General features: G+C 41.0%; 1 protein-coding gene across 1 annotated transcript in view; it reads right to left on the bottom strand.

Annotated features, from left to right (window-relative positions):
* Nucleotides 1-27,520, bottom strand: part of DOK6 (docking protein 6) — a 310,121-nt gene that overhangs the window by 105,346 nt on the left and 177,255 nt on the right. The window contains exon 6 of the mRNA XM_069960119.1: nucleotides 9,464-9,602. Within this exon, the coding sequence (XP_069816220.1) occupies nucleotides 9,464-9,602 (139 nt within the window). The remainder of the gene's footprint in view (nucleotides 1-9,463; nucleotides 9,603-27,520) is intronic.

The following is a 27,520-nucleotide window of genomic DNA, read 5'->3' as shown; positions in this document are numbered from 1 at the left end:
ACTGCATGTGACTACTACTTTATCTGTACTCAGAGATATCACTGTATTATCTGTGGTGTTACATGGGACTGCAGGTGACACCTACTACATTATCTGTACTCAGAGATATTACTGTGTTATCTGTGGTGTTACATAGGACTGCAGGTGACATCAGGTGACTTTTCCAGGTTGCAGAAGTTCAAACTTCATCGTGCCCAGGTTGCAGAAGTTCAAACTTCATTGTGCCCAGTTTATTATGGGAGTTGTAGTTTTGCAGCATGTGGCTCTTCAGGTTGCAGCACTACAACCCCCATCATATCCAACTGGTAGTTCATGATAAGAGTTGTAGTTTTTCAGCTGGAGAGTCAAAGATTGTAAAACAATGATTAGACAATGACAGTACAGTCCATTAATTAGAGGGGGCAGTAGTGCAGTACATGAGGTGGAGGCAGTGACAGTGCATTAGAACATGGTGGCACATTAGAGTAATTGGATATAACGTTAGATATGACTTTGCCTGATCGGGTGAGATGGGGGGGCTCCAAGCTAAAAGTTTGCACCAGGGCCCATCAGCCTTTAGCTACGCCCCTGGTTAGAGCTACCCGTCAATGTGGTCTGTTGACGTTCCAACCCCAACTTACTACAACCATGGGTACAAAATGATCCTGGATAGGTTTACTGTTGGCTCCAATAGCTGCAACCAACTTGTGTGCTGCAATGTGACCACATTTACTTTATTACTTATTATTTGAAATAAAGGTACTGTGATCTTTGGCTGAACAACCGTGTAGCCCCAGACTTGCTCATCACCCTAAAGAGAATGTGCCACCTAATGTTTCTTTTAATGATTAGAGTCATATACTAAGAATCATTTTTTCATGCAAATTTCCCCCCCACTTTTTGTACATTGTAAAGGGGGCTGTCATAAAAGCATTTAGTGACATGTTTTGCAGCAAGACTCATGGACATAGAAGACATTAGTCAGACTCTGTCCCCTTGATATGAATGTGAAACAGTACTGAGCATACTCATGATCTCAGGATGATTTTATAATATAGTTGGAAAAATGAAAAATTTGAAAAAAAAAAAAAAATAATAATAATAAAAAATAAAAATAAAATCCCCAAACATTGCTAAAGTATAAGTAAAAACATTATTGAAACAATTATTTTCTGATGACACATTCCCTTTAATTGTATTTGCGGAAATTTATTACTCTCGTACTTGTATTTTACCCTTATTTAGTAGTGCCCCTGGTGTACAAATGCACTTGAATGTCTGAACGCAAAAGTGATCCTTCATCTGAGCAGCATGTGGGAGAGATGTGAATTATTTAAGACATCGCAGTGTTCTAGTCACTATCACATAATATCAGCAGCCAAAGGAAGACAAGCTCTTTTTGTGCCCAAAGTGGTGCTTTAAGAATGGGCCTCATGCCCCCAGAAACTGAAACTGTAGTTGTTAGATAGACAGACAGTCATGTAAAGTGTACCTGTCATGATGCACAGCTGTAAGATCTGCAGTGAATCCCAAGCTGCCAGCAGAAGTTTGGGTCTCGATGGTGACAATGCATGAGACCATAATGCAAAGGATCCCCATTAGATCAAAATCGGGGGTCACACACATTATGGCCTCAGACAGTGGCCCCTCAACACAGGTTAGTTGCCTCATGTTCTACTTCTCCTCCCAAATCCAATTATTAGGGAATACGGGTTGGTAAAAAATGTACAAGCACACCTGTTTTTCTGCAGGCATCTATCCTGCTTGTGTCTAAGGGTGTTATTACACAGGCCAATGGGGGCCCGATAATACCTGTAAACGAGCGCCGATCTGCTAGATCGGCACTCGTTTACTGGGCCTATTACATGGCCCGATTATCGTTTAACAAGGGCTGCAGAGACATCGTTACTGATGTTCTTGCACCCCTTGTTTAAACTGTATACATTACCTGTCCAGGTTGCTGGGCTCCTCTTCCTCTGTGCTTCTCCCCGGTCCTCACACGCTTCAGAGCGGCCTGCTGACAGGCCACACAGCCAATCACTGGCCGCGGCGGTCCCGGCCTGTGATTGGCTGAGCGGCCTGCCAGCTGAGATAGGCCGCTCTGAAGCTGCAGGGCGTGGGACCAGGGGAGAAGCACAGAGGAAGAGGAGCCCAGCAACCTGGATAGGTAATGTATTCCTCTTTGCTTATCGTCAGCCACACACCGCTATTACACGTAGCGGTGCATGGTTGACGCCCGACGATTATAGGTCAGAACCTGTATCAATGATCAGCCGATGACAACAATCATCGGCTGATCGTTGTCTTTATTACACAGAACATCAATTGGCCGCATAGGGCCAATTCAGCCGATAATCGTTCCGTGTAATAGTACCCTAAGGGCAAACAAACTATTTTACTTGTATGTGATTGTCATCTTAGTAGTTGAAGTATTTATAGTGATTAAAAAATAGCAATGATGGCAACACAATTACAGTAAAATAAATTGTATGATTGTGGTCATATATCCTCATAGAGATTCTTTCAAATAAGTAAATTAACATCCATTAGGCATGAAATGGCACTGCATACAAAAATCATAAAAGACTTATGGGTAGTCTTGCAGCGTATTTTTCATTCCGTTGCCCTTTAACCCAGAGCTGCCAGAATTATACGTCACCTTGCTGTGCTCCTGCTTGCTTCTTGGTCTCCTGGCTCACTGACATCCCGCTCAGCCAATCAGTGCACTGCCCCACTGTATCCACTGATTGGCTGAGCGGGATGTCAGGAAGGCTGAGAAAGCAAGCAGGAGTGCGGCAAGGTAACATATTAGCCCGGCAACTCTCCGTAAAGTGGGAAGGGGCTTTAACCCTTAGAGGACCGGGCCAATAAAAATTTTTGCGTTTTCGTTTTTTCCCTCCTTGTGCTTAAAAGGCCATAGAACTTGCATTTTTTCACCTAGAAACCCACATGAGCCCTTATTTTTTGTGCCATATATTCCTCAAGTCGTTATTTTTACAACGATATGTAACATGTATAACTTTCATCGTATCTGATGGTCTGTAAAAAATTCAAGCCATTGGTAACAAATATATGTTCCTAAAAATCGCTCCATTCCCATGCCTATAACGCTTTTATCCTTTGGTCTATGGGGCTGTGTCAGGTGTCATTTTTTGCGCCATAATGTGTTCTTTCTATCGGTACCTTGATTGAGCATATGCGACTTCTTGATCGCTTTTTATTAAAATTTTTCTGGATTTGATGCGACCAAAAATGCGCAATTTTGCACTTTGGGATTTTTTTGTGCTTACGCCATTTACCGTGCGAAATCGGGAATGTGATTAATTAATAGTTTGGGCGATTACGCACGCGGCGATACCAAACATGTTTATTTATTTATTTTTATTTATAACATGGGAAAAGGGGGGTGATTCAAACTTTTATTAGGGGAGGGGGCTTACGGGTACGTCCAGGGTCGCCTAGGGGTTAAATATTGGTAGCGGAATGAAAAATCTGCTGCAAGTATGTGAACCCATAGGAAATAACAGTAACGGGAATCATAGCAGATTTTGCTGCAGAACTTGTAGCGTGAAATCCGTTGCGATCCAGTATATGTGAAGATACCCTAAGGCTGGGTTCACACTGGATTTTTATTTCTGTTTAACATACTGTATACTGTATACATAAAAAAATGTATGTAATAATGGAAAAAAATGTATGTAATAATGAATAGTAAAAACGGATGATACCATATGAAACACTACAGAATCTGTTTTCTATTGATATAATTGCATAAATGAACAAAAAAAGGGAATTGAAATTAATCTTTTTTTTTAACATAAAAAAACTGGTTGACCATGTTTTTCTGTACATTAAAATTAAATGCATGAAAACAGTGAATGAGAATGTATATGAATCCAGCCTAACAGACACGAACATATATATATATATATATATATATATATATATATATATACATATATGTCATTCAGTATGAGAGTTGAATGCTATAATTGTGAATGCAAATAATTTTATCTATCTATGGAATATACTGCGATTTTATGTCTACATCACTAAGTCAGAAATGTTGTCAAGAAAATAGCCTACATAAGTAATGGTATCAGCTTTCCTTCTTCTACAATATATCAATTATTTACTTAAAAATTTTGTATCTGTAAAACATTGTAAAAAAGATATATTCTCTCTGACATCTTTCAAGGAAAAAATAAAACTACCATCTCAGGGAAAGTGGGACACATGGGAAGATCTCCACTGTGCCACCTGCAGAGAGTGCTCCTACAAAGGAATAATATAGATTTTGACTTTATATTGACTTTCTTTATACGCAAGTGATAAATGTATTCGGTAATCATGTCTACATGTTTTTGCAGGCATTCAGGTGTAAATCTGAAGTCGTGCAGAAGCCTTTATTACAATTTTGACAGTATGATTTTTAACAATGCTGGAACACAATAATGTATTCTGCAATGTATCCACTACTGTACAAAGAATACTACATTATTTTACTATGGAAAAAAAAATTGTCAGAATATTTCATATACAGTATTTTCCGGTGTATAAGATGACTTTTAAACCCCCAAAAATCTTCTTAGAAGTTGGGGGTCGTCTTATACGCGGAGTATGGTGGGTGCATACGGTAGGGAAACTTAAAAAGGCCTGCATCCCCACCGTATGCAGCGACCACTACAAATAAAACAGTTAACTCACCTACGACCTGTTCTTCTCATGGCGTGTCCGGCGCAGGCAGTGTGATACTGTCTGCGCCAGAGGTCTCCGAAGCGCTCCCATACATCCGAGCGTCTCATTGGAGAGGCTCGAAGACGCTCGGCTGCCAGGAGAGCTTTGGGAGAATGACAGAGGCTCCTGAAGTCCCCGAAGTCTCTGTCATTCTCATGAAGCTCTCCTGGCAGCCAAGTGTGTCCGAGCTTCTCCAATGAGACACTCTGCTTCAAGGACCTCTGGCGCAGATAGCGTACGTCACACTGCCTGCGACGAAAACAGGATGGGAGACATGCAGCTGCCGGGAACGGGTCGCAGGTGAGTTAACTGTTGTTTTTTTTCCTCTTTAACGGCAGTTAACCCCTGTCTGACCACAGCAGGGCTCCAGTTAATAAACCCTGCTGCGGTCAGTCAGGGGTTAACATTTTCCAGCATATAAGGCAAACTTTGACAATCTTCTTGAAAGTCAGGGGTCGTCTTATACGCCTTATATGCCGGAAAATACAGTATTTATATATATTTGTATGCCTGTATTATCATTAGCCTATAGTTTTTGTATTGTAGTGCAGTGGTATACTATCCTATCCCCAATAAATCCTGGGATACCTATTCATCTTGCTTGCCTGTGTTTTGGAAGGTTACAGAGCAGCCCAGTTTTAGCAAAGTAGTCCTGAAAGTGTGAACTTAGACAAAGACATAAAAATGCAACTCTTGGGGGTTGGGGTGGAAAAATGAGAGGGGTCATATCTGTTACGAGGAAGTGAACATTCACTTTGGCAACACCATTAACATCAATTTAATATTACATCATTAATATTATAAAAGTCGGGAAGCATATAAACAGTCTGAACAGTAGGGAAGCAGTTCCTTATGCACTGAGCATCTGTTAAAACAGGCAGTTTGACCTAAAGATGCCTTTACCTTGTAAAACATAGTAACTTTGAATTCACCTTCACTTCTTTTTTCGATACTTGGATTTAGGAAAGTGAATCAGATTAAAACCAAACAACTGCAGCCACACATAGTAAGCAAGAGATCCAGATTACTATGAAAAAGTCCATATAGTTATAGTTCAATCCCATTACGAGGTCGACAGACGTGTCAAAGCAGTCAATAGCAGATGCAACTATGGTATGGACATTACTGCTTTAGCAATCATAGCAGCTGCTATGGGGGTGCAGGATTGTCCGTCATTTTTGTAGAAAATAAGTCATGTAAAGTGGTGGTGGATTTTAACTATCTTGCATATGTATGTCACATCTTTGATGCACAGTAGATCTGATATAAGGAACTACCATTGCTGATCAAGTAAAAGTAAGGATCTTTCGCATTACTTCAGATCAATTTTCCATCAGCACTGTGTATGGTGATAATTTAAATTCTAGTAATACCCTGGCACTAGACATATTCCAACATCCAAAAATCACATAGCAGATTGCATTTCTCTGACCTTCACTATCGTAACAGCATGAGGTAGGGGATGAACTATTACAATTTGTCTTCTGACTGCTAGTTATAGTATCTGAATATAGTTGTTTAGGTACAAGGAGCAGATTAAAGTATACTGTGGCTGTAAGGCTGGCATGGTTTGTAGTTTTTGGTCTAGTTTTTTTTTTTTTTTTTTTACTTTTTTGCACTTAAAACTGTAGTCAGATAGTAGTTAAATGTTTATAATACAATATGAAGGGTGTCCATATGCCATGGCCTAGGTTGCTGGTACTGGTATTGAACCTGCTGGTGGGCTCTAGTGTTACAGTGGATAGGAGTGGTAACACCCACCCCTGGACATGCAGCAATCGGACCTTAAGTAGGACTGATGTAAGGTGAAGAGTGTAGGTGCAGGTGGGGCAACAGAGATGACACTTTAAACAATATTCAGTATCCTGGAATTAATCTTCAATGCAAAACAAAATAACAGTGCTTAAAGTGACACTGACAGGGGCGTAACTACCATAGAGGCAGGGTAGGCGGCTGCTATGGGGCCCATGGGGAAGGGGGGCCCAAGGATGCACAGGGAAAATAAGAGCTGTCCTGTGTCTTTCAGCATAAAGCCTTATGTACTGCAGGGTACAGGTGACCCAGTGTTTACTTACATGCTGCAACTCAAAAAAGGACAAGGAGATCTCTTCTTCACTGCTCTTATACCCCCTGACCTCTTATGCCCAGCTGCTGCAATCAAGTAGGAAAATGTGCAGAGCTCCATCCAGAGGTCAGGGGTTATCAGTGCAGGAGCAGTGAAACAGAGCTCTTGTCTTCCTTTTTAATATATATTTTTTTTGTGTTGCATCATGTTGGAGAACATTGGGTCACTCACACACTGCAATACATGAGGGGTTACGCAGAAGGTAGTCTGCTCCTGCACCTACAGTATGTATTTAACCATAAGGGCTCCTAATGGGCCCTTGCAGTTTAAATACAGTAGACTGACAGAACAAGCAGCCATTGGCTCTCTGCTCTGCAAGTAACTTTTGTAGCTGCAGGCAGGATTCTGCCTCTGGTCACAAGAGATTACATTTTTTGTTGTGCAAAGGGGAGGGGGGCCCCTTACAGTTTTTTGCTAGGCCACGTCCCCTCAGCGGCCATTGGTGTGGGCCAATCTAGTAGGGGTGGGGCCTAGACCTTTAGGGCGGCCCTGCCAATGGCTGTTGAGGGGACAGGGCCTATGCAGTGATGACGTCCCAGAGGGGCGTGGCTAAGTTAGCCTGTGAAGCCCCGCCTAGGTATCCCAATCCTAGATGATAAAAGATCACTTTTTACTGGAAAAAGCATCATGATGTATGATATAAAATGAGGTATGAAAACTGCTAAATTCACATTTTACACTTGTGTAGAGCAGTCATAATGCAAAAAGGGGGTGAAACTGAAAAAAGAGGTGTCAGGGACCGGATAGTACTACACTACAGTACTCTGCCATGATGTTGTGAAGTGTATGTGGTAAGTTGAAGAACTCCTCGTACTCATGTATAGATAAGTCCTAGCTATCTTTTCTGACTGCCTTCTGCCTCTCAGTGTAGGGTTTCCATCCTGACCTTTGTCTCTGGGGGTGGCTAGCTAGTTTCCTTCCTACTCAGCTACTCAGTGAAGCTCAGTATGGAGCAGCTATCTTGCACTGTGCTGTACTAGGGACCAGTCTTTCTTTCCTTTCCTTCTTTAGGGGGTGACTGTCTAAGGAAAGGGATCCACTGTGCAGGCAAGGGGGGTTGCTCCCTTATCTCTGTCTGCCCTCGGGTAAGGTCTAGCAACACATATCTGTGGTAGTATCTAGCCCTGAAAACAGGTGTTCTCTCTTCTCTGTCTGGGCCTGACCTAAAGCCAGGCCCCAACTGACTAACTACAGGAGGAAGTGTAGAAGAGAAAGCGCGTGTAGCTAAACCTTCCTTTCCTGACTGCAGCTGTGCCCTGGGGGAGTGTGACACCTGGTGGTTGGAGTAGGGCACAGCAGTTAACTGCACCTGAACTGTGACACCTGAAAGAGACACTTTTGCCTAGGTGTATAGAAAACAAGAAAAACACATAGTGGGACACTGAACATACAGCATGCTCTGAGCATGGTATTATAGTGTTTTTTTCTCCATAGGTTTCTCAATAGGACTTTACAAATACCTGCAAAATGCCCTTTGCAAAATGACACAAAATACAACTGCCATAGAAAGACAAAGAACTTGTGTGCATGCATTTTAATATACAGAACTAAAATCTGGTGTTACAGGGACCCAAGGCAGTAAGTGTTTATTGATGTGATGTTCATTGAAGTGTTGTGGAAGCAAGTACATAATACCTCATGGCCAGACCAAGAAGTACATAATGTGAGCACATATCTACTAGCATTGTGGTGCACATATCCATTTGGAGTACTTGCTGGCCTTGTTTTAGTAAAAAATTGTACTCCCCATCAAAAAACAATGCTGGAACATCTTATAGCTCTGTATTGTGCCTATCCTCTGTTATTTTTTACTAGAACTGTATGACTAAATAGCCAAGAGGGTGTGGTCAGTAAGTGGGTGTCCATACTCTGTCTGAGATGATCAAATCAGTGTTCATAATCATAACATTACACTGTGCATAGATATACCCTCACCCGGTAACACCCACTTGACTATTGAGTCATAGATTTCTAGTAAGAATAACAGAGGAATTGAATGGCAAATTGTTATTTTATGTGGAATACAATTATTTACTTGAACAGGATTGTCAGGAGAGGCCACTTCAAAAGGGTTTGCCAGTAAAATTGTTTAGTGTGTACTATAAGTAAGTGTATTGACATTACTTACTGACAGCAGCTCCCTGTGTACCTTATAGAGCGCAAATCATGCTCTTCTCCTCCAGGCTGGGCTGCCCTGCTCTGTGGTGAGTCTGGTGGCCAGCATAGAGGAGCATATGACCATGCTCTGCCCTCGTTGTTCAATATTGGTATATACAAGCTCAGTAGTGGACACTGGGGGCAGGGCATGATCACACGCTCCACCATGTCGGCCATCTTATGGACAGGCTCACCACAGAGCAGTATAACACAGCCTGGAGGAGGGGAGTCTGATTTAGCTCTATGAGGTACACAGGGAGCTGCTGTCAGTAACTGCAGTAAGTACACTTACTAATACTGTACACTGAACAATTTTGCCATAAAGTGACCCTTTAACTGTGTATACTTTGAAATGGAGCTCTAATAAATATACTGAGTTGCAAAAAACAAGTTTACCATTAAAAAATGTCAATCGGTTTTTGAAATGCTTATATTAGTTGTAGTCTAATATTCCAATATACTTACTCTTGCTTTTTTCTCCAGTTCTAACATAAGCCTTTCATGTTGCTCTGCTATTGCCAGTGTTGCAGAATGGACTTTCTGATAGATCATCTCTCCTTCTCTTGTTTGAAATGTAAATAGCCCTTCACCCGTGTCACACATTCTATGAATGAAAAAATATCTATGTCAACCCATTGCAATTTAGCAGATCATAGCAAGACGTTTAACATATACAGTACACTAAAATAACCACATAAATCTCTTGTGGTGGATTTGTCACTAAATGTGTGTGCTTTTGTAAATATTCACACACCTCTACACAGCAGCAAACTGACCAGTTTATGTTTACAAAATTGTGCAACCTTAATGATAAATTCCTTAACCCATTCAGGACCTGCTAAAAATGGCCTTGAAAGTACATTTCATTAAAAAACAACTTCTAGCATGTCATCAGGCAAACGTTATTAATTGCAGTAGGTCTCTTGTACAGTATTTAGGGATAAAGCATGGCCACCATGCGATTCACTCCCCTGCTGTATCATCTGATAGGCTAATTCTGACAATGTAAGTATAGGAGGCTACATTGTCAAAATTATCGATCAGCCAGTTAGTAAATGGCTCAACCACAGCGATCTCTTCTTGGCTATATCTCCTGATCACAGTTGTAGTCTGCAGTTCGACCTGCTATAATCAATAACTTTTGACATGTCAGATGGAATTTAACCCTGCAGCATCTATAAGGGTCAACTTTTGGGATCGAAGCATGGTTACTTTCTTAACAATTGTGTCAGATGCCCTGCTATAACTTACAGCTGGGACCCACCGCAGATGGCACGGGCACTGTTTCTGTGCCTGTGTCATACTTAAGTCGTAACTGTACACCCATTTGCAGTAACTCACTGCACAAATTAATGCATAATTACGCTCATATTCGGAACAGGTTTGTCTAAAAAATTAATGATGGAAAAATCAGAAAGAAAACAAAAAGAAGCAGGATTTTCTTCATGTTTGGCTTTTGGGTCAAAAAGTATAGTGATAGCCTTGTCTCCATTGTAAAAAAAAATAGTGAAAGAAGGCTAAACTCCGATCTTTCCCATGCACCTGTTGCCCAATTAAGTGAAGCTTTGGAGATACAATGTAAAAGCCTTCAGGCAAATGTATAACTTTTTAGATTTCAAGGCTATAGCCCCAAAAATAGCCTAAAAACTGTCTATGAACATAGCCTGAAACAGAAAGAGATTAGGATAGAGGAGGATAAAAATTATATTGTTAATGTTTAAACTTTGGCACCCCTTTCTGTAAAATCATCTGATTCAATTCACCAGATAAAATTTTGTTTCTAAATAGCTACAAAACTTAAACTAACATTGAACAAACAACAATTACAAAACCATTGTATTTAGAACTGTGGCAAAGTTTACAGTTTTCTATCTCTCCTGGCATAAAAAAAATTGTAGGGGGAAAAAAGCCTTGAAATTGTTAACTCTAGATCATTTAAAACTAGGCATTTAAAGGATAACTATAATCTTTAGCGGGTGGCAGGATACACTGTAAAAAAACTGCAGCTGTGCTCCCGATGTTATGTATAGGTTCTCAATAAAAAGTACAACTTTTTCTGCAAAAAATAATCATTCATACAACTCTATGTGAAAAACAGTAGAGGGCTTAAAATGCGGCCTAGACTTAGTTCTTAGACCAAAATAACATAAATGCATCTGTCCCCTTCCTTGTATCCATCCCCTCCTTGTATACCCCCCTTCCCTACATCCATCCCCTCCTTGGTTGAACTTGATGGACATGTGTCTTTTTTCAACCTTATAAACTATGTAAGGCTATGTTCACACAACGGTTTTTCAGCTCTGTTTAAATTGACGTCCGTTATTTTGAGTCTAAAATAACGGACGTCATTTAGCAGTCTGGCCTCCCCTTAGTGCAATGACTGGTGTTTACACATTATTTTAGTTTGGAGTTACTAATTGGACTTTGGGTGTGGCTTAATTGAAAAGTCCATTGAATTTAATAGTAAAAACGGAGAAAGAAAAAGTGTGTGAACAACTAATAAAAAACGTCCGCTGTTTGCAAAAGATGTCCGAAAATAATGATCATGTTCATTATTTTGACATCCGCGGTAAAAACGTCCATTATTCAATGCATTGTGTGCATTGGACGTCTGTCTTCCCATTGACTTCAATGCATTGCCATTGCAGTCAGTTAAATCATGGCAAAAACTGACGTTATTTTAAATATCAAAATCGGCCGCCTTTTCTCAATTTTTGACGTTGTGTGAACATAGCCTAACTATGTAAACAAACAAACAAACAACAAACATTATAGGTCTTTGAAGTTTTAAAGGAGAAAAAAACTACAGTTTACAAAATTGTAATTTGACGGGTTGGGGGGGGGGGGGTTAATAACTGTACTGTTCTATGTTCCCTTGATAGAAATCAGGCCATTGCCACTGAAAGCAGCTAATTATTCTAAACAAGTAAGCATATCTGCCATTGACAAGATTGAGATATTTGTGAATTATATTATTTTGTCTGACTGCCTTCAATTTCACAGTATCATTTTGTTTTCCTTTAAAACAAAGTAAATGCCCCCAGGCTAAAACATACAGTGTATCTGCAGTACAGGGGTTTTAATCTATAAACCTACAATTCAGGCTGTGTTCTTACCAGCAATAACTATAGAAGAACATACATTATGTCACACAAATATCTATAGTATATCTTTTACCGTTCATACGTATGTATATTACCCACATATTTAGAGTACTGCTTATATTACGCAAAACTTTAACTATATTGTCCATATTATTACTGTAGTCCATTTTATTCAGAAATACATCTTAGATAAATAATGTACTATTAGCAGTTCATTTATTACCCATACTTCTAGATGTAACTATATGACCTATACATTACCACACATCAATTCTTTTAGCATGTCATTATGAGTTTATTTGTAGCAATTGGAAAAAATAATAGCATACACATTGTACAACATGAGCGACTATATATATATAGTATACACAGTGTATATATATATATATATATATATATATATATATATATATATATATATATACAAAGAAGGGGTTTGTGAAGCTTCAGTTGTGAGTCTCAAAACACAGGGATAGCCAGATATCCTTCTCTCCAGAAAAGGAAGCCTGTTGCTTAGGGGTGACTCCCAGTGGGGAAAACACCAAACCACCCTGATATGTAGCCCCACAGGTCCTCACTCTGTCGCGAGCTTTGGGACAAAAATAGGGAAACAAAATAGTGGCCCCTTTAAAACTAAGTCTAACTCTGTTGCGAGTGTAAAGACATAAGACCAAGGCTAGGCATATATATACATACCCCTTCCCGCATCAGTCAATACGTTTATGTCCTGATGCAGGAGGGGGCGCCCAGAGGGGGGCCGCATGGGAACCCCGCTCTGAACCACCGCAATCCAAGGTGCGCGGTCCCGCCGCACCCGCTAATTATACATTTAAATGCAGCTGTCAAAACTGCCAGCTGCATTTAAATGTATGCTGTGCCCAATTCCCTAGTGTCTAGTGGGGGAATCTCCCTCCTGCGATGCGATCACAGAGGGGAGATCCCTTCTACTGAGCCGGCCGGGGCTGCAGACCAGTGAAATACAGCAATGATCTGACCGATCATTACTGTATTAAGTATACTGCAGTGATCTCTATGGGAGATCACTGCAGTAATACTGAAAGTCCCCCAGGGGTACTAAAAGTTAAAGTATACTGTTGGGGAAAAAGTTTTTTTATTAATAAAAAAAATCCCCTCCCCTAATAAAAGTCTGAATCACTCCCTTTTTCCTATTTTATAATTAAAAATAAATAAGTATACAAAAATATTTAGTATCGCCGCGTGTGTAATCATTCAAACTAATAAGTTATCACAATCCTGATCTCACACCATAAACGGCATAAGCGCACAAACCCGCCAAAGTGCAAAATTGCGCATTTTTTGTCACATCAAATCCAGAAAAATTGTAATAACTTGAAGAACATATATATGTCAGTTTTACTATAGAACAAATGGCGTAAACACGAACCCCCCCCCCCCCCCCCCCCAAAATGAAACCAAATTCCTTTTTTTGTCAATTTCACTGCACAAATAATTATTTCTGGTTTTGCAGCATACTTTATGGAAAAATTAAGTCTTCCATTGTAAAGTAAATTTTGTGGCGCAAAAAATAAGGGCTCATGTGGGTCTGTAGGTAAAAAAAATGCAAGTGCTATGGCCTTTTAAACACGAGAAGAAAAAAGTTAAAAAAAATAAATAAATTAGCCCCGTCCTGAAGGGGTTAATATAGGTAATGATCTCTTATCAATCAATTCATAATGATTTTCCTGCCACTAAGTATTTGTGAATGAGGAAACCGAAATTCTTCACTGCAAGGAACTCAGGAACTTATCACAAAAGATTGTCAATTATTGGGCAAACCAGCACCATGTGCCAAAGGTTTTGGGAGTTTTGGAATTTACCCATTTAATGTTAACAGACTGAAATAAGATATGATTAGAAAATAATATATAGCTGTACAATCCTTTTATATATTTATGGTTAAACATATGCATTTCAATCACTTGTTCACTTCACATTTAATCCCTTAGAGATTAGATTAATACCTATCACATTTAACAGGATATTGGAAGATTTAGACCTAATAATGGGAGAGTATATTCTTAGAATTAAGCCATCCTCACCTTGGAAGCAAATACAGAATTTCTGATTTGTGAGTGAGAAGAAATTGGGTACCTAGAGTGGAAAAATTGGGAACTAAGAGCACACTTACACTGGGGATATGCACTTGCCATGCCTCACCTTCATCATTCCTAGTGTGAAGCTGGGTGGATTCTACCCTGGCCTAATTCATTGGATTCCTGTTAGAATGAATTCTACCAGCACCTTAATGGTTAACTCCTTGCCTTTAAGTACAGACAAAAAAAGTTCATAACATTGCAGGAAGGAGAGAGCAGAGTGTAGTACATCTGCTGCTAGATGTACTACGCTCTGCCTGCTCTCTCCTCCCTCCAATGTTATGAACTTCTGAAGCACAAAAATAAAGGTTTGCAATTGAACACCGGTGAGTGCTACTCTTTCTTTTCTTTATGGTTATTGGATTTTGCTGCTTGGACTTTTTCTCGAGTTGTACACCCCATGTCTATGCAACATAGTGTGAACCAGGCTCTATACACCCACAACCAGCATATGGAGTTAGGAAGCCAGGTGGTGCTAGGTGAACAGACTTTCGGTTGATTGCTATAACGTATACTTAGTGTGGCTATGCTCGCTTTCCTCTCTGTGATTTGCTATCCTGATCTATTGGTAACCTGACTGTGGCTTGTGTCGCTGACTACATGTTTGTCTCCTAATTTGGTCTGTATCTTTGTCCTATGGTTTTTTGCCTTATTGCCAAGAGACTTTGTACTAGTATTTGCCTCTTCTGGTTTGACCCTAGCTTGCTGACCACCAGCCATTGTGTATATTTGTCCTTGTCTTGTATTCTTCTCCAGTTTGTCTTGTATTTGTCTTGTGTCTTGTTCCACTAATTTTAGCTTAGCGGACGGCTCCAAGTTGTCCCGTATCGTCTAAAACACGTTGACGCAAGTAGGGAGGAACAGTAAGCATAGAAAAGCATCAGAGCTGCACCTGTCACCTGTATGTACCATGACCTATCCTAATAGGATATTTGTAGAATCCATTTGGGGGTACTTTAAATGGGCACTGTCATTAACCCCTTCATGACCAAGGTCATTGATGCCTGGATGTCCAGGTCAAATTAAAACAATGCTCCTCCTTGCCTTCTAAGAGTCATAGCGCTTTTATTTTTTCACCTACAGGGCTGGTTGGGGTGTCATTTCTTGTACCATGATCTCTAGTTTTAATGGATATCATATTGGTGTAAGAGAAAATTTTTGATAGTTTTTTATTAATTATTTTCTACTATATAAATTAAAAAAAAATCTGCAATCCTGGTGTGTGTTTGTGTGTGTGTGGGTGGTTTTTTTTCACTTTTATTTACACTGTTCACCATATGGGAACAATATTGTTAAATTTTAATAGATCGGACAATTCTGCACGCTTTGATATGTAATATGATTATTTTTAAAAAAATATTTTTATTTGTATAATGGGAAAGGGGGTAATAAATATTTATTGGGGCATTTTTATTAGTGGTTTTTTTATATGTTTCAAAACTTTTTTTTTTTTTACACATTTTTCATTGCATATATAATTTCCTTAGGGGACTAATATATCCAATGCTCTGATTGCATATACTGATCTATGCTATGCCATAGCATAGCATTCATAAGTTTTATTGGCGATCTGTACATAGATTATTCCTTAGAGCAGACTCCATAAACAGTTGTTATATATATATATATATATATATATATATATATATATATATACATATGTATAAAGCTAGTGGGCACCACTAATAATCATGAAGTGCTGAACCAATGCATATAAGTAGTACATCATCCTCTCAAAAGAAAAAAGCATATGCACAAAAAATGGTAGCACATCACGAAAATCTTTATTATAACACTGATATAGATACAAAAATACCACATAAATATATAAATGTACAGGAGTAGTAAAATGAGGGAGACAACACCGCAAATACTGCTCTACATTAAAAACACTAAAATGTCACCATAAGTCCTGCTGGCATTCCAGTCGGGACTAATCTACCACTCTGACTCTGGACTGTATGTACAATAACAGAAATCCAACATCTCTACCTAGGCAGAGACCCGGTAAAACAAAATATAACCACAAATAATGAAGAATAGAAAAAAATTGGAAAAGATCACCATATGCAGTCCAACAGAATGAGAGTCAGATTGGATAAGAAATCACCCCACGTGTTCCTCCGTCTAGCGGCTTCCTCAGGGAACGGTACAACTGATTGGGACCCCCGCAGCCATGCTGCTGGGGTCTCGATCACTCAGGGATAGGACGTGACTGATCACCAAAAAGGCACAAATATAATGCACTTGGATGGATCCTTTGTGAGTACACACAGTGAATAGAATAAAAGTACAAAACACTCTTATTTTCCTTATGTAAATTCTTTATAACAGTTTGAATCATGAGAGGTGACCCTTATGGTCAACAGGTGAAGTCTAAAGTTTATATATTGGTAATCAACAAGGGGAGGACAATGGAAAGCAGGTTTTTTTTAGTTTGTCATTCATACAATGCTGAGGCTTCTGTTTTGTATGCAAGAACAAAGTTTTGATAGCTGTATAAACTTCAGATCTTCCTTCATGACAGATGCTCTACTTAAATTCCATATTGTAACAATGTTTGCCCATTAAAATTGATACATAGATGTTGTTTTTTTATGACAATGAACTGTCACTTAAAAATCCTTAAACTGCATTTAGGGGTTATCCAGGATTAGAAAAATAAGAATGCTTTCATCCAAAACAGTGCCTAACCTCTCCTAGGGATGTATGTTATATTATAGTTCTGCTCCCTTCATTTCAATGGAACTGAGAAGCAATGCCAGAAGAGAAATAATATATATATATAATACTATAGATAATATAGTTATACCGTTTTAGCCACAGTATGATAATCTGGAGTAATGCAAACCACTATTTAACCCCTTCCCCCAATATGACGTCCAGGGACGTCATGAAAAGCAGCTCCCTAGGTGAGATCGGGCAGCAGGAGGAGGCTGTGTCACACAGCCTCCTCCTGCTGCCACTGCCCGGAGGGGAGCCGCGCTCCCCCCCGGGCAGTTAACCCCATAAACGCCGCGGTCAATGCAACCGCAGCGTCTATGGGGAGATTCAGTGTCCCCCGCCGATCGGGCGGCGGGGGGAGGCTGCAGAACGCTGCCTCCCCCCACCGCCACTCAATGTGTGTCCCCTGGCCCCCTCCCCTCGTCCCCCGATACCGGCGGATCGCCGCTACTACCGTTTTAGCGGCGATCCGCCGGTATCGGGCATTACCGGCGCCGCCGATAGCTTTCATCTCCCCCCACCGTGAATCCACGGTGGGGGGAGATGAAAAATGTCCCCTCAGACCCCAGATCAGCCCCCCGATCACCCTACCCGGGCGGCCATCAGATCCAAGATGGCCGCCCCCATCCCTGCGAACAAACGATGTTTGTTCGCAGGGATTGAAATGAATTAGTGATCAAAGCCCCATGCTCTCCGCCACCGGAGGTAGTGGAGAGCATGGGGCAGTGATCGGGGACCCCCCGTGTGGTCCCGGAGCAGGCGATCGGCGGTATATACTATATACCGCCGATCGCCTGTTCCCAGTGCTGATCAGCACTTTTTATCCCCTGCCACCATAAATCATTGGTGACAGGGGATAAAAAGTGTCACCGTGCCCCCCCCCCCAAGTCGCCCCCCACCCCCCCAGTCACCCCCCGTCCCCCAGTCACCCCCCCTTCCCCACATACGTTACCTGATCCACGGAGCTCCGTCCTCCTCGACGTCCAGGCTGATTCTGAAGTGCGCACGCATGCGCTCCAGAATCAGTTATCTCAGAAAATTTAAAGTGACAGAAACCAGTTTGGTCTCTGTCACTGAACTATGATTACTGTGATAGAAAATATCACAGTAATCATAGTAATACAGTGAAAATTAATGTATAAAGTATAAAAAGTGAAAAACATACAAAAAAATAAAACACACACTTTTTATTATAGTAATAATTGCAGTTTACTCCCAGATTACCCCTAGTGCCCCCAAATTACCCGTAACCACCGCAGGTTGCCCATATCCGCCCCAGATTGCCCATATCCGCCCCAGATTGCACGTTATCACCGCACGTTGCCCATAACCACCGCACGTTGCCCATAACCACCGCACATTGCCCATAACCACCGCACATTGCCACTAACCACCGCACGTTGCCACTAACCACCGCACGTTGCCCATAACCACCGCACGCTGCCCATAACCACCACACGTTGCCACTAACCACCGCACGTTGCCACTAACCACCGCACGTTGCCCATAACCACCGCACGCTGCCCATAACCACCGCACGTTGCCACTAACCACCGCACGTTGCCACTAACCACCGCACGCTGCCCATAACCACCGCACGTTGCCACTAACCACCGCACGTTGCCACTAACCACCGCACGTTGCCCATAACCACCGCACGTTGCCTATAACCACCACACATTGCCTATAACCACCACACATTGCCCATAACCACCGCACGTTGCCCATAACCACCGCACGTTGCCTATAACCACCACACATTGCCTATAACCACCACACATTGCCCATAACCACCGCACGTTGCCCATAACCACCGCACGTTGCCCATAACCACCGCACGTTGCCTGTAACCACCCCAAATTGCCAGTGAGCCCCTCCAGATGGTCCGTAATCAGCCCCGATTGCCCGTAACCCCCCATATTGCACGTAACCACTGCACGTTGCCTCTAACTCACACACGTTGCCAGTGACCCCCTCCAGATTGCCCGTAACCACACCAGATTGCCGTAACCACCCAAAATTACATGTACCCACCCCTGATTACCTATAAGCACTTCAGTTTATCCGTAACCACCCCAGATTGTCTGTAACCACCCCATGTTGCCCGTAACCACCGCAGATTGTCTGTAACCCCCCCATGTTGCCCATAACCACCGCAGATTGTCTGTAACCACCCCAGGTTGCCCCTAATCACATATAATTCCCACCAGATTGCCTCTGACCACTGCACGTTGCCTATAACCACCGCACGTTGCCTATAACCACCACACATTGCCTATAACCACCGCACGTTGCCCATAACCACCGCACGTTGCCCATAACCGCCGCACGTTGCCCATAACCGCCACACGTTGCCTGTAACTACCCCAAATTGCCAGTGACCCCCTCCAGATGGTCCGTAATCAGCCCCGATTGCCCGTAACCCCCCATATTGCACGTAACCACCGCATGTTGCCTCTAACCACTGCACGTTGCCTTTAACTCACACACGTTGCCAGTGACCCCCTCCAGATTGCCGTAACCACCCAAAATTACATGTACCCACCCCTGATTACCTATAAGCACTTCCGTTTATCCGTAACCACCCCAGATTGTCTGTAACCACCCCATGTTGCCCGTAACCACCGCAGATTGTCTGTAACCACCCCATGTTGCCCATAACCACCGCAGATTGTCTGTAACCCCCCCAGGTTGCCCCTAATCACATGTAATTCCCCCCAGATTGCCTCTAACCACCGCACGTTGCCTCTGACCACCGCACGTTGCCTCCGACCACCGCACGTTGCCCCCGACCACCGCACGTTGCCCCCGACCACCACACGTTGCCCCCGACCACCGCACGTTGCCTCCGACCACCGCACGTTGCCCCCGACCAACGTTACAGGTTCCCATCCCAGATTACCTATAAGCACTTCAGTTTATCCGTAACCACCCCACGTTGCCCGTTACCACCCCACGTTGCCCGTAACCACCGCAGGTTGCCCGTAACCACCGCAGGTTGCCCATAACCACCCCAGATTATCCGTATCCACCCCCACATTACCTGTAATCTCATTTTTTTATTGTATTTTAGTAACTGCGCTATTCTAATAACCATTACTAGCTGCGGTTTTGCTCCAGCAAATTGGCGCTCCCTTCCTTTTGAGCCCTGCTGTGTGCCCATACAGTGGTTTATGCCCACATATGGGGCACCCCAAGATGAATTCTTTGAACGGTGTACTTTCCTAAATGGGGTGACTTTTGGGGGGGTTCTCTTCTGCTGACACTACAGGGGCACTACAAACGCACCTGGCGCTCAGAAACTTCTTCGGAAAAATCTGCACTGAAAATGCTAATTGGCGCTCCTTCCCTTCTGAGCCCCGCTGTGTGCCCATACAGTGGTTTATGCCCCCATATGGGGTACCGTTGTACTCAGGAGAACCTGCGTTACAAATTTTGGGGTGCGGATTCTCTCATGTTCCTTGTGAAATTGAGAAATTTTAAACTAAATGAACATATTATTGGAAAAATTCGAGTTTTTCATTTTTACTGTCTAATTTTAAATACTTTGCTCTAATACCTGTGGGGTCAAAAGGGTCACCACACCCCAAGATGACTTCTTTGAGGGGTGTACTTTCCAAAATGGGGTGACTTTTGGGGGGGTTCTCTTCTACGGACACTACAGGGGCGCTGCAAACGCACCTGGCGCTCAGAAACTTCTTCAGCAAAATCTGCACTGAAAATGCTAATTGGCGCTCCTTCCCTTCTGAGCCCCGCTGTGTGCCCATACAGTAATTAATGCCCACATATGGGGTACCGTTGTATTCAGGAGAACCTGCGTTACAATTTTTGGGGTACTTTTTTTCTCTTTTTCCTTGTGAAATTGAGAAATTTCAAACTAAACGAACATATTATTGGAAAAATTCGTGTTTTTCATTTTTACTGTCTAATTTTGAATACTTTCCTCTAATGCACGTGGGGTCAAAATGGTCATCCTACCCCAAGATGAATTCTTTGAGGGGTGTACTTTCGAAAATAGGGTGACTTTTGGGGGGATTCTATTCTGCTGACACTACAGGGGCACTGCAAACGCACCTGGCGCTCAAACTTTTTCAGAAAAATCTGCATTAAAAAAGCTAATTAGCGCTCCTTCCCTTCTGAGCCCGGCTGTGTGCCCATACAGTGGTTTACGCCCACATATGTGGTACCGTTGTACTCAAGAGAACCTGTGTTACAAATTTTGGGGTGCAGATTCTCTCATGTTCCTTTTGGAAAGGAGAAACTTTAATCTAAACATATATATTATTGGAAAATAAAAATTTTCGATTTTTTTAAGGCCTAATTGTGAATACTTTCCTCCAGCCCCTGTAGGGTTAAAATGCTCATTATACCTCTATATTAATTCTTTAAGGTGTCTAGTTTCCAAAATGGGGTCACTTATGGGGGTTTCCAGTATACAAGCCTCCTAAATCAACTTAAAAAAAGAACTGGTCCCTAAAAAAAATCAGTTTTGGAAACTTTCACAAAATGTGATAATTTGCTAATAAATTTCTAAGCCCCATAACAGCCTAAAAAAGTAAAATATGTTTCCCAAATTATGCCAGAATAAAGAGGACATATTGGTAATGTGATTTAGTAACTAATTTATGTGCTATGACTTCCTTTTTTAGAAGCAGAGAATTTCAGAAGTTCATAAAATGCAAAATTTTCTAATTTTTCATAATATTTTGATGTTTTTCACAAAAAACACACAAAGTAATGACCAAATTTTGCCACTAATATAAAGTGCCATATGTGACGAAAAAACTATCTCAGAATCGCTAGCATACGTTTAAGCATCACTGAGCTATAAGCGCATAAAGTGAGACAGGTCAGATTTTGAAAAATGAGCCTGGTCATTAAGGCCAAAACAGGCTGCGGAGGCAAGGGGTTAAACAATGCTTTTGTAAGAAGGTTGCTCTCCAGTACAATGTACCTATTTGTTAATCACAGTTTGAACACTGCTGACAGGCATTACCAATTGCTTGGATATCAGAACAAAGTAAAGGTTCTGGAGTGGCCATCTCAGTCTCCTGATCTCAATATCATTGAGCCACGCTGGGGCAATCTCAAGCGCGCAATTCATGCAAGACAGCCCAGGAATTTACAGGAACTGGAGGCTTTTTGCCAAGAAGAACGGACAGCTTTACCATCTGAGAAAATAAAAAGCCTCATCCACAACTACCACAAAAAGACTTCAAACTATCATTGAAGTTTGAGGGTATTAAGAACTGATATTAAGAACTGGGGTGTGTAAACTTTTCATCAGGGTCATTTGGATGTTTTTGGTTGTCATTTTGATTTAAAATGAAAACAAAACACAGTAGTTTGACAATAAGTGGCTTCACACAACCAATAACCATGCGTGGAAAAAAAAATGTGTGTGATCATTCATATTCTCTGAAATAAAGGACAGGAAAGCAAAACTTCTGCCGGGGTATGTAAACTTTTGAGCACAACTGTGTATTCTGGGGTACTACATATAGGGAACTCATATTAGGGATTCTACATATAGATGGTACCTATATGCTAGGGATTCTACCTACAATAGGGAATTCTATATATTAGGTTTATATATTGTGTCCTTCTTTAAGCAGACAGCTGTGTACTGGGGCCCTGGCTACGGTAGCATCTTTATAACTGGGTCATACTTATAGAGGGAACCAGGATATGGGAATATTGGGAGTCCTAACTACTGAGGATACATATATAATGAGGTTCCTACCTACAGGGGGATACTTATATATTGGAGGTAATAACTACAGAGGATGTCTATATATTGATTATCCTAGCTACTATGAGTTTTTTCTTCTTTTACAATATATTTGAATACTGGATTATGTATGTAATTATGTAATACTAGATTGACAAAGTTGGCCACATGATCTAGAAACTGCCCGGTGACCACATAGTTGGAAATGGTAAAGCTACACATGCAATCTACATATATCCTAAGAATAACAGATGATGTTTTCTTTGTAGTTGTTCACCTTTTCCATCTCTTCCTACAGCATGAGGATAACCAGAGCACATGCTCCATTTATTATGTAGTGGCTATGCTCGGTTACTGGGGCTCAGATCCCATTCAGATCCCATTCACTGCAGTAGTCCGACACTGTCATTATTACACAATGAAAGAAGGCATATGCTTCCAGATTTGTTCGCTGCATACTGTACATTCAGGTTCAGTGACTCTGTTGGCAGCCTTCTGATCAGATATTGATGGCCTATCTTGAGGACAACGTTTAGATCATTTTCTTGCTATATCTGCATTTGTATTTTCACTATGCAAATAGTTACAGTATATATATATATATATATATATATATATATATATATATATATATATTAGGGCAGGCACATTATAGTAGGAATGGAGAGGATGGGAATCACAAGGATTGACAGAGACTGCAGGGAGAATGAAGGAATGAGCAGGGAATTTGCGGACACATAGAGGGGTTACAGCTATGAAGAGATTACCTTCACAGTCCTGTCCCCTGATGCAAGCCCCAGCTGGAAGTGGATCTGCTATGATTTGGAAGGTGAGGGAGACTTCCTGGGTCAAAGTACAGGGCTGTAGACCACCCTGTGCAGACCATGCCCCTCCCCTACTCCCCCTCCCACCCAGTACAGGGAGCTCTTAAACCAAAGCAATGCTCTCAAACCAAGTCACAATTTTGAAGAACTGTGATTTCCTATGAATAATTCTTATATAAAAATGATTAGATAAACTGTACAAAAGAAAAAAGAAACTAGTGGGGGAGAATGATGTTAATTGATCACAGTTCATTTTAAATTCAACAAACATACCAGCAAGTATGTTCCACTGGCTATGCCACAAAAGAAGTGTGCAGCTGTCAGAAGGAATCTTGGTGCTAGCTGTGGAAATTTTTATTCCTTAGTTCAATAACAGGCATTATGCTTCAACAAGGCCCATTAAGTAATTGGCCTCATGGAACACAAAACATATGGATTACCATATGACATACAGCGTCATAAGAAACATGTTTGTGTTGATACAAAAAAAGGAAAAAAAAAGGCATGTACGGAATTCTCTACTAGTGACATTCAAATGACTCATGCATTAGAAGGATGAACCAAAGGAAATAGTTTATTTTTCCACTATATAGGTTAATTGACTGCGACATCTCTCACCACCACCACCAAGCTGGCCTGCAGAAGAATGGCAGACAAATGAAAGATATTTGTCAGATGTACTGCCTGCAGCAAAGGTTGCACTTTCAGCTTCAAATAACCCTGGCATCTGTGTATCTTCTATTGAGAAAATTAATATATCAACCTTGGGTCACATAAAAGGAGAGAATTTTCAAAGAACTGTGCCTTAGTATTTATTCCAAAGTCAGCAATCTTCATGGTTCAATAAACAGCACGGGTAATGCGTTCTCATCCATACAAATGGATTCTAGGTAGAGAAAGCCGTTTACAATGACATGTTTAATTATAGTTTTCCAGAAGAAGAAAAGAAAAAGTAGGAAGGTTTTTTTTCTGATTATTTGTTTGTTATAATGGCCTCTATGCCTCTGCGGAATGTATATACTTTGATATAATGCGCGCATCCTTCAAAGAGCAACATCTGTCAGCGCTCAAAGTTGAAAAGTGTGTAAGGAAATTGACTCCATGACTAGATTGTAAAATAAAAGTCTCAATGGACATAAAATATACACTTTGAATTAATATTAAGGTAGTTGTATCTGTGTCCTGTATCATGGGCCCACTGGGGAATTTACCTACTAAGATCTTTGAATATAATATTGTTTTTGTTAGTATTGTCATTCACTGGAGATCAGCTCCAAACAGAGAGGAATCCTAAACTCAGATCAGATTAACTACAGAAAAGTTAACACCAATGGCAGTGTTGGTCCTGTAGGTAATAAATATAAACAACGTGCATAATTCTGCCACCAGCGGGGTGATATGCAAAAGCTATTGGTATCATTTCATATAGGTCTATTTATTGTTTGGTGAAGAATACTGCTCTCCAGGGTTGTCAGACATCTCTGAATAAGCAAAGTACCATACTGTAGGTTTATCAGAGATTCAATGGGCAGTTCAAATCAAGGACTGACAACTACAGTAGCTCTGTCTGCATACTCACAGATAAAACTGTCAATTACAGAGCATGACCACCCAACAGACTTCTGAAGTTTAAAATGGTACTGAATTGTTTTTGTAAAACTATATATAAATCTGCTCAGCTCCTTCTTTCCTTCTGTACTGCTATATGTTACTCACTGACCAACAGTAAATTTGGAGCCTCGGTTACACACAAAGCTTCTTCAAAGGGAACCTGTGACGCTTGGGACTGGGAAAAAAACGTCAATAACCTGTAATAGAGCTTTTTGTACTTACCATCTTGGTCCAGGTTACAATCTCACTGCCGGTCCTGTGGTAAAGAAATTGTTGATTCTTCTTTTTCTGATCAATATTCAAATAAGCAGAGATGAGTCCATTGTCCATAGACAATTAAAGATAAGTGTGTTGTATTCATAAGGTCCTCGCAACAATGTAGTCCATCTACACCTCTTAGATCTTCATTGACAGTCTTCAGGTCCTCTGCGAATCTTCTGCTCAGGTCTTCTTCTGTGCATACACAGTACACACATGAGCGCAACTCCAGAAGTAAACTGTACATGCACTAGTACCCAATCCAACACCAAAAGAGCATTAAGAAAAACACCAATCAAGCCAAAGGGGGAAGAGGAAAAAGCAGGACTATGGAGTAGTCTGCACTCATTTGGAGCACAGAAAAGAATCAGCAATTTCTCTGTGAGAAGACCACTGCTTGAGAAAGGCTGCTATTGTTGAGCCGAAACGTCGCACTCTGGTGATAATTAAACACTCCTTGATTTGAAGTGCTGTCTGTTGCTGCATTCTCAAGACCAACATCTAGAGCGTCACTGGGACCAGGATGGTAAGTATGTAATAATAATATTTATTTGTATATGTAAGTAAGTGTGTAAGATTTTATCACAGGGTATAGGACTTTTTGGCCTGGTCCCCAGTGTGACAACTTCCTTTCACAGTTTCAAAATATTTTGCAGACTTTACATTTCAGCAAAAATATCATGTTTCAACCATCATAAAGTTAGTGGGGCTCATAATCATTGCACTCAGTGGATCCGAGTTTTATCATAAAATTTTTTTATAATAATTTTTTTTATAGTGTAAAAAATTGTTAAATAATTGTTTCATTTCTATTACTTGTATGTGGTCCTTTTGGGCCCATAGTGCTGACTTTTCTCCACAGAACATTACTGACAAAATTAAAAAGGTGAGTATTAAAACTCCTCCCTAAAATATTTTACTGTATTTATTCTACTAACATTAAACTGCCAGTAAAACCCTGTTAGGCTATGCGCCATTTTGTGGCTCCTGAAAAAAAAAAAAAGAAGGGTTGCTTTTGAGCTATAAACTACAGTCCCATAAAGAGGGTTAACAAATGGTTAGGGGACTTTTTAAAAAAAATATATATATATATTTCTTTATTTTTATCAAAAAATATTATATAAAAGAAAGAAGAACGTATTTATCAATTGCAAACACCAAATAAGAAAAAGAGGAAAGGGTAGAGAAGATCAAACCCAAATCGCTGATACTACATTGTCATCCTCCAATTATTAATCTCTTCTCCATAGGTACTACCATCACATTATAGTATTCTGTCTTTACAATAATCACTGCATCATTCTTCCCAATGGCCATCGTCTGACCCACCCCTCTCCACCAATTAGTAGGATATAGAGTACCTTATATCTAACTTTCTACACTATATCTAGAAACTATCCCCTTTTCCCTATTTTTAGCTCTATCTACTAAAAAAAGAAGCATACTGTAGGCATTGAATCATACCGGCGTAGACCATACTCTAAATATTTCCCCTTAGGCCGACAAGGGGGGAGCTGCAGACTCCAAACCAACAGTCACCTTTATTCATTCACCAACATTCACTCTATTTTCATAATTTAACTATGGTCTATTTAACTTAGAAGTAGACTTAACCTGGTCCAGTTTTCAACCCGCGCCCTCCACCACCCATTAACAGGGTGTGGCAAAGTTGTTAGAGGTTCAGGGAGTCTTCCCCTTAAGGCCCTATTCCACCAACAGATCTGCTGAAAGATTATCTGCCAAAGATTTGAAGCCAAACCCAGGAACAGACTATAACAGAGATCAGGTCATAAAGGGAAGACTGGATTTCTCCTCTTTTAAATCCACTCCTTGGTTTGGCTTCAAATCTTTGGCAGATAATCTGTTGTCAGATCTGTTGGTGGAATAGGGCCTTTAGTTTTAACTTTAATTTACACTATCAGAGTTGAGCCCCATGTATGGATCACTATATTAGGGACCCATCATAGTAAGCATATATCTTACTTACTATGTTATTGTAATCACCATCTCTTCACTCGTGATATTTGTCGGTTCAATGCAGACCTCCACAGCCGCCCCCCCCCCCCCCCGGCCTATGCCACCTTCTATTCCAATTTCTATTTCACACCCATGTGTTCTCCCCCAATCTATACTCATTAAGCAGAGAGCATGGATGG

Source organism: Dendropsophus ebraccatus, chromosome 2 (genome assembly GCF_027789765.1).
Source record: "Dendropsophus ebraccatus isolate aDenEbr1 chromosome 2, aDenEbr1.pat, whole genome shotgun sequence".
NCBI classification, from domain to species: Eukaryota; Metazoa; Chordata; class Amphibia; order Anura; family Hylidae; genus Dendropsophus; species Dendropsophus ebraccatus.
The sequence above is the reverse complement of the archived record's forward strand: the minus strand, read 5'-3'. Positions and strand labels throughout refer to the sequence as shown.